Here is a 15,980-nt window from a genome sequence, read left to right as displayed (position 1 = left end):
CCACTTATTAACTGAAAGGTTAAAGAGAAGGTCAAGGCAAAGGAGCATCTTACTCATTCTTTTGGAAGTTGTGCAAACCATGTTATTCTTGCTCATCACACAATCTCCGATCAAATTGCTCTATGGACACTAGGGGACGCTCTTACACAATTTTCTTGACTAAAGCTTTGATTAAAGCTACTTTTGGTCAAGCAGTTTGTTTTTAAAATTCCTCTCATTTTTTTAAAATAAATTGCTTGTAATTTCTTTTCATAAGTCCACCATGTCTGAATCTAGTGACTTTTATGACTTACTCTCTTAAATTTTATAAATTAAAAAAAAAATGAAACTTGTAACTTAAGGGACTGGTATTTCTCTTAAGTTTGGTATTTAAGAGTTCTTTTAGGTATGCTCAAAAGTAAGGCCTTAAAAATCATTATATATATATGTATATATATACACACACATATATATATATTTTCATGGCAAGTCAAATAGGCAAAGATGAATACCTTAAAAATAGCTACAGTAAGAGGAAAATAAAAACCCACGATAACAGTAAGGAAAAAGCCCCATGAGAATGTCTTTTCAGTATGTGGAGGTGGGAATGTGAGCTGGTATTCAGATAATAGCTGGGGTGAAGGCTCTATCCACAAGATCATGTCCTTCTGAGATATTTAGAATCACTAATATAAACTTTACTAAAAGTTGTCTAAGTTCTTACCTGAAATGTTGCTCTTAATGGTTTTGTCAATATGTTGAATGAAAACAATCAAATAAATGCCCCAGATGTTCTTTGTAGAAAAGAGCAACAAATAGAATTATTGAACCAAACATCAAGAATGAAATCTCTGAAGGCTCAATTTTATCATTGATTTGAAGTGAGAAATCCTATCTCTCAAACTGAACAGGGTGAACTTGGCCCTGAGAAGCAGACTCTGTATCATCTCAGCTCTTTAACCATTCTTCCCTGGCCCTGTGCAAGCATCCTGAGCTGAGCAGAGCAGCATAGAACTTGCGTGAGCAGCATCAGGCATCATGAGGAAAGGGCAGCCTTACCTGATGGTAACCATTGTAGTCCATGTTCCCTGGCAGTGGGAACCCTGGGGCCAGAGACAGCTCTCCTTCTAGCATTTCGGGTTTAATGAATTCCTCCAGGTAGGTTCTGCAGAGTCTCCTGTCCCAGTCATCTGTGATATGGCCTCCATACATGATCTCTCCAAAGAGATAACGCAAGTCATCATAGGGGACCTGAGAGATGGGAAAGAGAGCAATTCCATCATATAGGTGGTGGGGTTGGCCCCATATGTGGGAAGAACCTAAAGCCAAAAGATGGCATGCTTCCTGAGATAGGGAGCAATATTTTTACTTACTTGCAAGGCCCAAGGCCCAGCAGCATGGGGCACAAGTGGGAGCGCTCTAAATGCTTGACAAATTTCATCATGAGATGAGGAGAGGTAAGTGTTAACCCTCTCACATCTATGCCTTCCCTTATTCATGGCCATTAACTGTGGCAATAATGTCAGGTTCTACTTACAAGTCCTTTATTTAAATAGACAATGTCAAATGGAGAAAAGCGAGGACCAGGGTTCTTTTCTAATTTCCTGCCATAATTAGCATATTAATGAATTGCCACTTTTGAAAGTTCAGAGCAAATGAAATACAGCATGCAAGTTCTCTGTTGTTGAAGTTGGGGGGTGGTGCCACTTGGGGAAAGCCTTGAGGCAGTGCAGCAGATGGAGGGATGATATGCGAAGGGTGGGCTTTCCAGGACCCAGGAGCTGAAGGCAGCTCCTGGTCTGATCTGTCCTCCCTCCTCCACCCAGAAGGAGGAGGTGCTTGCTACCTTGCTGATGCTGCGTGTTTGGCCAATGAACCAGAAAAACCTAGATGGTGTGGGCATTCCTTCAAATGGAGGAGGATGGGGCCTCCTTGGTGGCACAAGGGGTTAAGACACAACCTATGAAGCAATCTGCAGCCACTGCAGCACAAGTTCGATCCCTGGCCAGGGAGCAACCCACATGGCACAGCAGACCTCTCCTGACTGGCCCACTGCTCCCCTCAGCAGTGAATTCGGTCAGTCTGCCTGTTCTGTTCCCCTTTCTGTCTCTGGTGAATCCTCTCACCCCCTGTACCTCTGGTCTGTACCCCAGGTCTTGTATGCATAAATAAACAAATCTTAAAAAAAAAAATGGAAGAGGATGGATTGTGAATGGAAGTTTTCTTCGAAAGGCAGATATCAGAGAATAAGCCAAGACGACTTTGGCTTCTTCTCCGACTTTAGCAAGACCACACCTATATGAGGAGCTGTGTGCCCCAAGAGAAGTTCTGGGTGCTTGGCTAATTAAATTGGGAATTTGAATCAGGTGAGTATGGGGCCTCTTTCTGCCAATCTACAGTCGTCTGCAACCTGGGAATGCCCAGAGGTGGTCTGGGGGGCCTTGGCATGAGAACTTAGGGGACCAACTGACAGCATGTATGGGTCATTAGCTTGTTTCCTGAGCTTTCTTAGTTCTAACTTCACCATGGCATTCTCAGCCTCATAGAGATCATGGAGTTGACTAGTTGGTTAACTTGTACTTAAAGCTTGTACTTTGTAATTCCACTTAGACCTTCCTCAGTATGCTCCTGCTGATAAGGCATCATCCTGAGAGGTGGCCCTGCCTCCCAACCCCCCCCCCCCCATGCTGGCAGGGCCCTTTACCTTTGCATTTGCCTCCAGGAAGTTGTAGAGCACATTCACAGAGATGGTAAGGTCCCCGGTGTTGAAGGGGTAAGAACGATTCCACCCCTGGGGACCAAACTTGCGCCTTTCTGCCACTACCGCGTGAAAGTAACAAAGAGCAAAGAGGATGCTCTTAAATTCTGTCTCCCGGGAACACATCTCCAGGGTATCCTGAAAGGAAAGCATGGCTTTTAATGTTAGCACAGAGCTGCTGTTACACAGGGCAGGTTGGGATGTGATTATGGTGGCAGGACACTGTGTTTGGAATAGTTTCTTTGTGTCTTGGTCAGGCTTTGAGCTACCGTGAGGCTGCAGGTTGTATTGTGATTTGGTGTGGGGGGGCCTTTGCTGAGTTTAGAATCTGGGTTAAGGTTTAGATTCAGATTATAATGGGGTTTGGTTTAAAGTTATATCTTATGCTTATGAATGTGCTAATTAAGTTCCCAAACATAGTTAATGAAAATGGTAGTGGGCAACGGGAGTGTTGTGGTGTTTGTCACATTTTATGTCGCTTTGTGCTGGGGTGTGGGTGAGAACCTCCACAGCATCATCTCTAATTTCTTCCCTTCCTACCATGTTTTTCTTGCCCTTTGTTGAAACCTAGTAGGTGTAATTACTGTCTATGTGACTGAGGAATCCTCAGCGCATCTGTTGGGGGAGTGCTGAAGGAGGGAGAAGATGAAAGTGGAACCTGAGAAACAAGAGGAAAGCTGTGTTCACCTTCCGCACTGCTCCACTCAACCTTTGCAGGGGTGATCGGACATGTGGAAGCAAGGGCACAGAGGCATCCTAGCTGCAGGGATAAAGGAGGGGGGACAAACCTGAATCATGGGGAGGGGATGAAGAAAACGATGTATGGAGAAAAGAGGAGTGGGAGATGTTCCAGAAGAAGGCCTTGCAATTGTGTTTGGTGGATTTTAAGGGGGGTGGTGGTGATGGTGGAGAGGAGAAAGCCTGCATTTTGCAGGGATGGTGGGATCCCTGAATTATTTGGAATTAAAACTACTTTTCTCTGAATGAGACCCTCTTTGTTCAGGAAGGAGCAAGATATTTCAGGTAGAGGCCTAGAGAGGCACTTTAAAGCTCACACAAATTGGACTGGGTTCAGTCCTGACAATTCTAAGAATTTGTCTTTGGATTTGTTTACCTGGGAAGGAGGTGCAGAGGAGATGGGACAAACTAAGCTTCTGCTAGGTCTGGTTCTTCTATGAAGAAGCCATGACAAAGTCTCAGTCTCTCTCTGGGTGTGTGTGGGTTGCTCTGGTGCTTTTACTGGGTGTTTAAAAATGCCTTTAAGCATAAAGACAAGAAATCACAAACTAAAGTGCTGAAACCAGTGGGCAGTGGTATGCTGAAACAGTCAGAATAAAATAACCAACCCAAATATCATAGCTAGCAGGGAGGCAGGAATAAAAAGAACATATTTCTTCAATTTGTCCTTGAAATGGTTGCAAATGGGACTCTGAAAGAAGAGATTGAGTAAGAGGGCTCAATAGCCAGGCCAGTTATAAATGCAGAATGAAACAATTAAAACTGTGAATGAGTACTTATAAGTCTGTCTCAGAGTGAGTTACTTAAGATGGCCATACATGGGCAAAAAACAACTGGAAGGGACAGACTAACCAGAAAAAGGACCAGTATCTTCAGATATATTCCTGGGTTGCCGGATAACCAAGACTGGACATCAGGCTTGTAGGACAAGTAAGTTCAACAAAGGTCCATGGGAGGCTGAGAAGATGAAGCCAGGTATGACTGTAGATGATGTACTCCCACAGAGCAACAATATTATCATATTAACTGTCAGGAGACACAGCATCTGCTGCCTTTCTTTCTGGCTCTGTCCCAGAGCCTCATGAGCTGGGAATGACTGCTACTTATCCTTCAACAGAACTAGCTAACTGCATCCAAGTGCATTTTCTTTTTTCAACTTTTAATTGCTAAAAAAAACCCCATGGTAAACTCTCTATATTAAATTTACAATCTTAACCATTATTAAGTGTCCAGTGGGGTGGCATTACATGTGTTCTCAATGTTGTAGACATAATGTTTTTGTTTTTGCTGGTGAGTAGTAGATGAAAACTCTTCAATGGACTCTTGCTTAACAACTTTATTGAGATGTAACTCACAAACCATACACATCATCTATTTAAAGTATATACTTCAATGTTATTAATATATCCAGGGTTGGGTGACCATCACCACAATTTAATTTTAGAGTGTATTCATTGCCCCTAAAGAAAACCAGATATTCATTCATTGCCAATTTTCATTCCCCTACTGTATCAGCCTTAGACATCTACTAATCTACTTTCTGTCTCTACTGAGCTCTTATTCTGGACATTTCACATAAATGAAGCCTTTCATGTCTGGCTGCTTTCACTTAGCATAATGTTTTCCAGGTTACTCTATGTTATATCATGTCTTGGTATTTGGTTTTCTGCCAAAGAGTGTTCCATGGACATGCCATATATTGTCTGTGCACACATGATGATTTTTAAGGGTAGAAATGCTTTTGCTTGAAATCAACTATAATCTCCTATAAAGAAGACTATAAATTTCAAAGAATGTATATTTTCTCCATGTGGAATATAAAGTCTAGAACATTTAGAAATTTTGATCTCTGGAATTTATTTAAGACCTCTTTAGGAAAAAAATACAAAATAAAGGAAAGAAAATGCCCCTAGCTGAGGATGCACACGACCTTTTGCCTCATGTTTCAATGAGCAGGTATTTCCTAACAGGAAGAGCAAGCAAAAATACCCCAAATTTCCTAGTAATGTTCCCCCATTCTTTGGTCTAGATTATGTGTGGGGTTGGAGTTGGGTTGGGAAGGTGAGTGAAAAAGGAGGAGAATGAACCAGGTTTGCTTCTCAAATCTGCAGAAGTTTCCATCTCCAAGGTGGACTGCTTACCTCCTGAGCTATGAGGAGTCTTAAAAACCCAGTAAAATGTTCTGAGACTCTGCCCACTGGTTGTCATCTCAAGTTAGACCATGTCCTAAAAGGTTGCTGGTCCTGAAGGTTCATGTTGGGTTAGCTACAACAGTAGTTTCCTGTTGGATGACTTATTAGATGACTTGTTTCAAGTTAACTAGAGACCCTTCTGGGACTCGTGGTGAGTTCTAGCATGGGTTCTGTGAAGCTGGAGAACCACTGGTGCTCACGGCATCAGAAAGGAAAATCTTGTCAACAGATGCTTGAACCTCTTCCCTTTGGACTCCACCAAGGTCCATATTGGGGAACACATATTAAGGTTGGTCTCATGGCCCCTACCATCCTGGTATTTTGTGTACTCTCCTTCCCATGAACTCTCCAAGGAAGAAGCAACAAGAAAGGGCGTCTTTCTGAGAAGATAAAAGAGGCCAGAGCTGCAGACTTTGTGTAAGTGCTACTTTAGATACAGAGTTGGCCACCTATGAATTTGGCCTCAGTTTTAAATAAACACTCTACAACATGAGTCTTGGAATTCCCAGTAATGAATCAAGTGGTAGCCTGCATTTGCACACTACACCTTGATATTTTGAGTCTCACTGGAGCAAAATGTTCCCAAACTTGACTATGCATGAGAATCACTTAGAGGGTTAGTTAGAACACAGATTCCTGGGTCACACCCCAGAGTTTCTGATTCAGTAGGTCTGGGTGGGGCTTGATAATTTGCATTCTAACAACTTGGTCCCAGATAATGCTGATGCTATTGGTTTTCAGGTCATACTCTATAAGTCTAACACATGGTTACATTGCAAGCCCAGATCCCACTATCTGATACCTGGATTATTTGAATGTATTTTACTCAAGATGCAGGCAGAGGGCAACTGTTATCATCTGAACATGAACATCTTTGTTTTCTTGACAAGCATGTGACTAGTAGTACAGCTCATTTATAGTGAGCAACATGCTCTTCTTCATGCCAAAATATTTAGATCACATGTAGACCTCTTGTCAAAGAAAGACCCTAAGATTGGCAACCCCATGAGAGTCTGGGCATTGAGAATGGAGTTGGGTGGAGGTCAGTCATGAAGGGAAGGGATATAACCCACACAGCACATTGTTCCACAGTCCAGCCAGCACTCTGCTCCACTCCCAGTGGCATGCTCTTCTCCCACCCAGTTGAATTAGTTCTTATGGAGGTGATGTGTTCATCCCCTGTTCCCAGGGCCATACCTGAGTGAAGTTGTCCAGTGCCTTGTGCAGGTTGGCATGCATGCCCGTGGGAGGCTCATTGGTGATTTTAATGGAGTTCTCCAGGATGCCTTGGGGGATGATGTGACCCTCAGGGGAGGGTGCAGGCTCTGCACTGATGAAGACTCTGAATTTTGGGTGGCTGTTCCTACTATGCTCCTCCAGCTTCTTCTCCAGGGTGCCAAGCCACTTGGCTACCAGGTGGATGTTCTGGTGGGAAAGAAGGGCCCCCGACATAGGACTCCACTTAATTCTGTTAGCAATAGACACTCATCAGAAAGGCAGTTAGAGAAGGGACCAGTCCTTAGTTTCAAATACATTACAACATGAATCTTGGGATTCCTAGTAATGGGGACTAGTATCCTGCAATTGAACCCTATCCTTGCTATTCCAGGGGTTGTTAGAGCAGATTGGTGGACCTCACTCCAGAGTTTCTGAACAAGTGGCTCTAGGGTAGGACCTGAAAATTTGCACTTCTAGCAAGTTCCTAGGTAATGAGGATGCCTCCAGCCTAGGAGTCACACTTGGGAGTCTAACGTGTGTTTACATTTTAAGTTCAGATCCCACTGTCTGACACTTGGATTATTTGAAACTGTGATCTTCAGAAGTGGGACTTCTGGACCAGCAAAGTTAACATTACTTGGGAGTTAGTTAGAAGTGCAGACTCATAAGCTCTGCTCAAATATATTGAATCAGTGTATTTTAATAAGATCCTCCAGTGGTTTGTATGCATGTTAAAAATTGAAAAGCACCGATTTAAACTCCTTCTAGCTAGCTCTTTTGACTCCTCTCCCCCAGTCTCCAAACCATTCAGCTAATTGTTGCCAAACTTATCTTCCTAAAACACACTGAGTCATTGCTGCTTGCAGACAGCAACGGCACTCCCTACTCTAAGCACAAGCTCTTCTGTCTGGTTTTTGAGTCTTTCTTTTCTCCCTGATGGATTCCTATCTGTCTGTCTAGCTAAACCTACCTTTATTTCTTAACACTACTTTGCAAATGCACCTTTCACTTTGGTGAGGATAGACACTTTGCTGCATTGCAATGTGTTTCATTATGATGGCTAGATAAAAGTGCCCCAGTAAATATTTGAGGAAGCCTGCTCCCAGAGCCTTAAACACACAGATTGTCGCTGAGCACAGTACTTGGGCTACAGCAGTCTAGTCTCTGGGTGCTGCTTTCTCTTGTATAAAAGAAATAACAATAATATTTGCCATGCTTAATACACAGAATTGCTGCAAATAACCAAAGGTGATGCATTTAAAAGGTCTTTGAATACTGCAAAATGCTATGTAAGAGCTAGCAGTGGTTGTTGAAGTGAAAATTTGTTAAATTAGAGACTTCGTTTATAACTGTTCTATTGAACAGGAGATTTCAGTCTGCTGCCTTGCGAGCCAGGGTTCCAGAGAGATGTGCAATGCCAGGGACCCACAAGTGGGTAAGTGATACATCTTTAGGAATTCCAGATTCTGAATTTAATCTCAGAAACCACATCAGCACAAGGGTGGGAGTCCTGGCAGCCAGTAAGTGCTGGGGGAGGAAACACACTGTTGTCTAAGGGATAGAGTTCTTCAAGATGCTAGTGCCCACAAGGAGGTCTCTTTGACTAATGTGCCTCAGACAGTGGGGAGGTCATACCCTCCCAGCACCATGTGGATCCACGTGGAAGGAAGCAGAATGCCAGCCACTGTCATTGTTTCTCCTGAGATGCCCACAGTTGCTAGAAAAGACATCTCAGGGAATGGCAGATCTCCAGCTGCTAGGTTTTGAATGAATGATGAGATAATTAAAGATGAAGATCCAACAGCAAGATGTGGTACATGAATAGTCAGGAGAGAAGAAATTCTTGCTAATCAAAGCCAGAATAGGATGGGAGTGACTGTTTTTCCATTTATTCTTTCTTTCATTGATTTCTTCATTGATTGTTTTTGTTGAGTGTTTTCTGTGTTCAAGGCAGTGCTCTGGGTGCCAAAAGGTAAATAAAGAATGTCTCTTTCCCTAAGGAAATGTAGTGAAGGACATAGCCATATAATAAATCATTTCAATATGGCCAAGGTCACTCTAATTTGGGTGATTGCATGATGTTATAGGAGAAAAGAGCAGCACCTGGCATCGATGCAGTTGCACAAAACAGGAATAAGTGGCCATAACCAGAGATTTGATTTCTTATAATTTATCAGTGAGATTACCAGTGGTAGTTGTTTCAGATTTCCAAGTACCAACATGAACTCTCAATAAAGAGTCTAAGTTCTAACCTGTAATAGAGAATGTATAACAGGTAACACAATATAGAAAGGTCTATCAGAAAAAAGTTTGGTGAAATATATGGAAAGAGATCAGCAGCTAAAAAAATCCAGCTGCCTCTATCTTCAACTGAATACCAACTTCCAAAGGTTATACCAAAGTAGGAATCAACTTGTTTTTGTTAGTGAAGTTATTTAAACTGCTGAGAATGCCAGGAGCACAGCAGGGTGGGGAACAAAGGATTATTGGGGATAGGGTAAAGAAGAGGACTACAGAGAGAATTCGAAAGAGAGAGGACTAGGAAATGAAGAAGAGGGTAAGGATGCAGAAGGAAAGGCAGCAAAAGGAAGAGAAGACAGGTGCCCAGAGGTTGTGATGTAAGGTCCAAACAGGTATGGGATCGAGAGATCAGGGCAGAGGGGGGGCGTACCTGCAAAATAACCCAGTGACCTTTCTTGGCAGCTAGGTCCAGCGCGGCCTCAGCCACGACCTCCTGTCCCTGCCCCAAAGATACGTTGTGGAAGTTCCGATTGTTGAAGGTATATCCCAGTTTTTTACCTAAAAGAAGTATGTTGTCATTGTTATCTTTTGGTTTAATGATTTATGTTGTTTAATGTTCATAAGTTCATACACACCTCTATATTGCTCTCAAACACAGACATGCCTGAACTCATACACCAAACCACATATACTGAGGGGTCAACATCTCCCAGTTTTTTGTTTTCAAATAAAAGGATGTATTTCTCTACACCAAATTGCTTCACCCTGCCCTCCTCACTTAGTCCCTAGAATGGGTCATTGTGCTGGTGCTCTTCTGTTTAAATTCCTTTTGAGGCCAGGTATTGGGCCATTGTCCTAGAATGCTGATATGAAAAAGCCTCAAAGAATAGCAAGTACATGGGGATGGCTTCTTCTAACTTACTTTGTTCTCTGAATATAAATTTTCCTTGTACCTTTACTGGATGATGTGATCAGAAATAGTTCTGGTTTCCCACATTTAATGTCATATTAACCCCCTCCCTTGCTATTCTCAGTATGTAGACAATTTTATTTCATTGTTTTTCATGCATCAAACTGAAGAGAGGCAAGTAGAAAGACAAGAAGGGACTTGGTTGTACAGGTGTGAATGTACAGTAGGCTGTATCTCGATTACATCATATTGGATGTTGCTGGTGTTAGGAATGGAGTAAGGGAATAATCAACTAACACAACCATGTCTCTGAAGCAAGACCAATATGCATGAGTTGGTCTCCAAGAAAAGCACACAAAGAAATGACCTAAATACAGTGGACCAATTTTGCTTTTATATCAGGTATTAGCTTAATATAATAAAAAATTACAGAAATTATATAATACTCTTGAGACAAAAGGATCATAAAAATGTATATTGCCATGAAGGAATCATCAAGTAATTATTCTAGAAAAGTGAAGTTCACAAGAGAGAAGAGGAGCTATTGAAAAAGAGAAAATAATAATAATCTGTAGTTAAAATTTAGTTTCAAGGGGACTAAAATTGAAAATTTGATACTTGGCGCAAGAAATTAAAAATAACTGTCAATATTAGCTATTTCTTTCAACAGAACAAGACAAAACAAGATCATGACTTTTTGTAGATAGAAATAGTTATTATAGATTTAATGGAGATGAACCCAAGAAATAACTTTATTAAATTCTATAAATCTTAACTGGCAATAGATTTGATGTCAGCCTTAGAATCAGCAATATAAACAACCCATTCCCGAGAAAACACCAGAATAAAAGGTGCCAGGGTTATTAGATAGCCTTGGTGATGTTTCTACTTACAAAAGAGTCTATTTCTTTTTTATTGGCCTGAAAAGGATATGAAAAGAAGGGCTTAATAAAAATTAGAGTGAAAACTACACACTGGAGGGACCATTAGGGGCAATGTCTAGCAGAGCACTGTCCAGCAAGGATCACTTTGCATTAATCTAGACATTAGGCATGATGAGGAGGAGGTTGAAGGGAAAGAAAATGAATCTCAGAGATGCTGAGGAAAGGGAAAATTTATGGGACTTACACTCAGCCAAAGACGACTGATCACATGCCAACCTTGCGATATGCTGAGGCAACTGTGCACAGTTCTTCCATTAGTGGTTTTGGGATTTTCAAGATGCCTTGCTAGGTCATCAGCAAGCCCCTCTCATCGGCCATGTTCTCTTGAGTCTTCACCTTCTTGTTTTATGCTATGGCTCCCATGGCCCTATCCCCATTGCCTTTAACTCATCTTTCCCTTTCTGATTTCCATCCATCTCTCCACATGGTGGCGTCACCTGGAACCATGATCCATTGTAAACCTTCTTTAGCACCTTCTTGGAGTGTTCTACCTTTACTCTCTTTGAGACACTGTAATTTCTGTGGACTTCTCTCCCATTCTACATACCCAAGAAATTGGGAGGAAAAGAAACATTTTTCTAGACTTCTCTTACAACTTGCATGCTCTTTCTTCTTGTATAAAAACCCATTCTCTTTTGAAGCACATGGCACCTGTTGTATTATTTACCAACTTTTATATTGTCTGCCTTCTACCAACTTAGTGAGATTCACTTTTACTAGGGACTCCAAAACAAAGGAAGTTGGTTCAAAATCTTATACTTTGTTTCATCATTACCCTGGTAAATTTTAATGTCACTATGGATGACTCAGAGAGCATCCAATGTCATGCTTCCTCATCTTCAAGGAACTTCTCTCCATTCCATTTCTGTCACCACTCTGTCCCACTGGCTACCCCCAGCGTTTTATTACCATAGAGAACTCTCCAATGTCTGAAGAACTATTCATTTATATCTACTTGTGGCTACTAGTTTCTACTTTCCAGGTCATCCACTCTTTTCTTCCTTCCTCACCTATTATCATTCTACCTCAGGGAAATGTCCAGTTCATTGACACCCCCCCATTTTTAATAATTTTTTGAATCATGTGAACCATGATCTTATACAATCTCCACTGCACTGCTTCTTCTACTTCTTCATTGCCCAACTTTTATAAAACTTCAATTGTGGATGAATCTAACATTAATAAAAGAGAAAAATAATGCATTTGGTGAATTGAAACCACTATAAAATCATGATTCTCAACCTCTATCTTGTTTGATAATCTTTCCATGTGTCCAGAAATTGTCTATGTTGCTCATTCCCTTTATTCTTAAAATTTCCTCATGAAACCCATTCTTCTCACACTCAGCAGTTTGCATTACTTTCTATTTTCTTGAGAAAACATGTGCCATATAGTAGAAATGCCTTCAATTATTACCATTTTATCTGCATTTTTCCATATCCCTATTAGTCTCTATCCCCCACCTCCCCATTTCAATGGAAGAGATATCCCCTGCCCCACCTATTGCTCTCTGTTCTCTAAATCCCATCTCCTTTTTCATCTTAATCTTCAATTTATTTACTCCCTTGCTTTCTGGCACATGAACAATTAAGTCTCTCTCAATACAAATAACAATCCTCTGCCAGTCTTGAAGCCACTCTCTAAAGACTGTACTTTCTAAAACTTAACCAACTTTCAATTGGTTGTTAAAGAAAAGAGAATGGGGTCAGAAACAATGAAAAGGAGACTCCAAGCAAAGTGTTGATAACCTGACTGTAAAGACACTAAATTGAAAACTGTTTTTTTTTTTTTTAACATACTTGATAGCAGGCCTTTAAAAACCTGAGTGAATTTAAGTTCTGACCAGAATATTGGAAAGAGAAAAAGGAGACAATGGAAGCCAACAGTAGTAGATACAGTTTCTTTCTGACCCCAAAATGGAAATATAGAATTCATTTTGTTATAGTCAGATAATTGGGTAAAGGAAGATGGAGACAACAGGTAAAAAAGTGGAACTACTTTTGTGGTAAACCCCACATCATCAAAATACCTAATTTAATTGCAGTTTCAACCCCTCCCAAAAATGTAATCTTAACCAGTCTGGAATTTTCTGATCAACATTAACAAGGTAATCACTTTCCTATTCCCAATGAGGGTGGCCTTGCCTGAAATAATCTACTTTCTTATTTATCTTGCCCTTACCTGCCTAGAGAAGTCTTGCATTTTGCACAGTTCTTTGTAACTCTTTTACTTGCTAGATGGGATCCTGCCTGATTCATGAATCACTTAATAAAAACAATTAGATCTTCAAATTTACTCAGAATTTTTTTTTGTTTAATTAGAACCAGTAACATCATGCTAGAGTCAAATGAAAGAAAAACTAAAGATGCCTGCATTAGGGTGGAAAGAGGAGGTCCTCTGTTGGGAGACCTAAAGACAAAGCTATACTTTGAAAGGATGTGACAAAAGGATGTAAAGGAGGAGAAAACTGAGCAGACTTAATGAATAGGTGAATTGTTGTCATTATTACAATGCTGTACAATGCTATTATACTTTTAATGCATCAAAATCTTTCCACATCTGAGATTTCATTTTTATCCTCAAGGTAACCCTAGAAGGAAGATATTGCAGGTGATTGTAAATAAGGGAGAAGTAGATGAAGCAAAAGCAAAAAATATATATGCAAAAAAGAAGGATGGTTCATATAGGTAGAAGGTGAGGAGAAGAGGCAAAAATTAAAGAACAATTAAAAGATTAATCCAAGAAAGCAAAAAGGGAAGTCATAGGGGTGGATGACAGTAGATTTCATATTAAAACATAGTTCAAGAAATTTGGATGGAATTTCTTCTTTTTCTTCCTCCTCCTCCTTCAAAATTGTGATGGGAGAAAAAATCTTGGAGGATGCTAAGAGGCACAAAAGTGCCAAAAAGCATAGACTCCTAATTAAGGGTTAATGGTGAGCTTCAGGGAGTGGTGGTGGGATGAAGATGAGGGAACACATTTTTCATCTGGCTTAGAGTTTTAAAACACTACCCAATAATAATTACCAACATGATGAAACAAAGGGAGGGAAATGAGGGAGTTAAGAGAACAAATCACACACTCAGAGATGGGAAAGAATGTCAAGCTTGTAAGAGTCAAAATGGAGAAAAACAGTGACCTTTCTGAGAAGCAGATCCTACCCAAGCACAGAGGCAGTCAGTATACTTAGTAAACCCAGCTACTGGAAATAAGAGAGAGTGTCACGTGGATTACAAACTTGAGAATAGAAGCCTAGAAGGCAAACTGACTATATTCAAGATGAGATAACATAAATGTCATGAATATATTCTAAATGGGTGAATTAGAAAATAAATCAAACTATCAAGAAGGCAAGGAGGGAGGAAGAGAAAGAGAAAGAGGCACAGGTACCTAAGCAATCTCTAGTTGATGGACAGCTACTTTGCCATTGGCAAGGAAATATGTGTTAAGATTAAGTCAAGGGCAGGGCTAGATAATGTATTCAGAGACAAAAAACCAATATGGATATGGAAAGAGTTAGCTTGCCTGAAATAACAGAAAGCTTCAAATGACATGATGGAATCGTTAGAGGTCAGTAGGCACAGAATAGTAGGAAATTGCTCATAAACAGGGTATATAAAAGCTTCCAAAAAGGGAAAATATGGAATAAAAAATGAGGAAACCATATTTGTCAATATGAAAGGAGTAGAACCTTCAGGGGACAGGAGGAACATAGAACTTTATAAAACAATGAAAGTCAGGAGTAATTTAGCTATCACAACAGTTTGTGTGTGTATGTGTATGTGTTATGTATGTGTGTTCTGCACTTTATTGAGGTAATTGGCTAGGAATCCCTGGGTATCTTATTACAATGGTTCTTATGATTTTTATTCATTTATTTATTAATTCATTGAAAAAATATTTATTGAGCACTTTCTCTGTTCTAGTTATGATTTTAAACAGCATGATTCTCAATAGTCAAAAGATGAAATGAGCCCAGATGTCCATCAATTGGTGAATGGATAAATGAAATGCAGTTTCTCTATGCAATGGAGTATCACCCAGCCATAAAGAGGACTGGAGATTTGATACATGCTACCATACTGATGTTAAGTGAAAAAAGCCAGTTACAGAAGACCACAAATTTGTAGGATTCCTATTTATAAGAAATGTCCACAGTAGGCAAATCTTTAGAGATGGAAAGTAAATTATGGCAACTCGAGTTGCGGGGAGGGGGGTGGTAGAATAGAATGGGCATGATGGGTCATAGATACAGCATTTCTTTTTGGGATGATGGTTGCACAGCCTTGTGAAAATAAACAAATTTTCAAGGACATGCTTTAAATGGGTGAATTTATGGCATATAAACAACATTTCAGTAATGTTTTTGATGTTTTGGGAAAAAAGGAGAATGGATGGATAGTAATGGGAAATAATTTTCATTTTCCATGTAAGAGAATAATAAATATTACAATGAATTAAATTCGGATATAGTGATATAAGATGATTAGTAAGAAATAGAAAATTATCAGGAGGACTAAACCAAGAAAAAACATGGTGTCTGGGAAGGGGGAGTGGGGAACTACCTCTTTTCATTTCAATTTATTATTGGTATTTAAAACATACACACAGCTATTCATTGAAAATTTTAGGAGATTATAATATAAATATGTATTAAGTTAGTGAATAAGATAATTCTTTCCCTTATACTGATCTCATCTATTCTTTAGGGTCAAATTATAGTTTTTATCTCAAGTAACCTCAACCACCAGGCATGTTCTATATATTCCTTTCTTTTTCACAGTGAACAGGTTGCGCATGGACTTGTGTTACATTTTCTGGACTTCAATTGATAAAGACCTAGCTCTATAAAAATCTGTAAGGTTTTTATTTAATTTTGCAAGATGGTGAAGTTCTGCTAGCTTTATAGTTTTGATTAGTTATTCGCTTGTTCACTGCTTCACTTAGCCTATTTACTGAATGCCATCACACGAAAGGCATTATGCTAGGAACTAGGGGTA

At 40.1% G+C, this 15,980-nt stretch overlaps 1 protein-coding gene across 3 annotated transcripts in view; it reads right to left on the bottom strand.

Moving 5' to 3' along the window:
• Nucleotides 1-15,980, bottom strand: part of DNAH9 (dynein axonemal heavy chain 9) — a gene marked incomplete at its 3' end in the record, with an annotated part of 308,650 nt that overhangs the window by 22,259 nt on the left and 270,411 nt on the right. For all 3 annotated transcript variants that reach the window (XM_084236563.1, XM_084236562.1, XM_084236564.1), the window contains exons 62-65: nucleotides 9,557-9,684; nucleotides 6,865-7,092; nucleotides 2,684-2,875; nucleotides 1,039-1,230 (exon numbers count right to left, since the gene is read on the bottom strand). In XM_084236563.1, coding sequence (XP_084092689.1) covers nucleotides 1,039-1,230; nucleotides 2,684-2,875; nucleotides 6,865-7,092; nucleotides 9,557-9,684 — 740 coding nt within the window. The remainder of the gene's footprint in view (nucleotides 1-1,038; nucleotides 1,231-2,683; nucleotides 2,876-6,864; nucleotides 7,093-9,556; nucleotides 9,685-15,980) is intronic.

Source organism: Talpa europaea, assembly GCF_964194135.1.
Source record: "Talpa europaea genome assembly, chromosome: 7".
NCBI classification, from domain to species: domain Eukaryota; kingdom Metazoa; phylum Chordata; class Mammalia; order Eulipotyphla; family Talpidae; genus Talpa; species Talpa europaea.
This window is presented reverse-complemented; position numbering and strand designations above follow the sequence as displayed.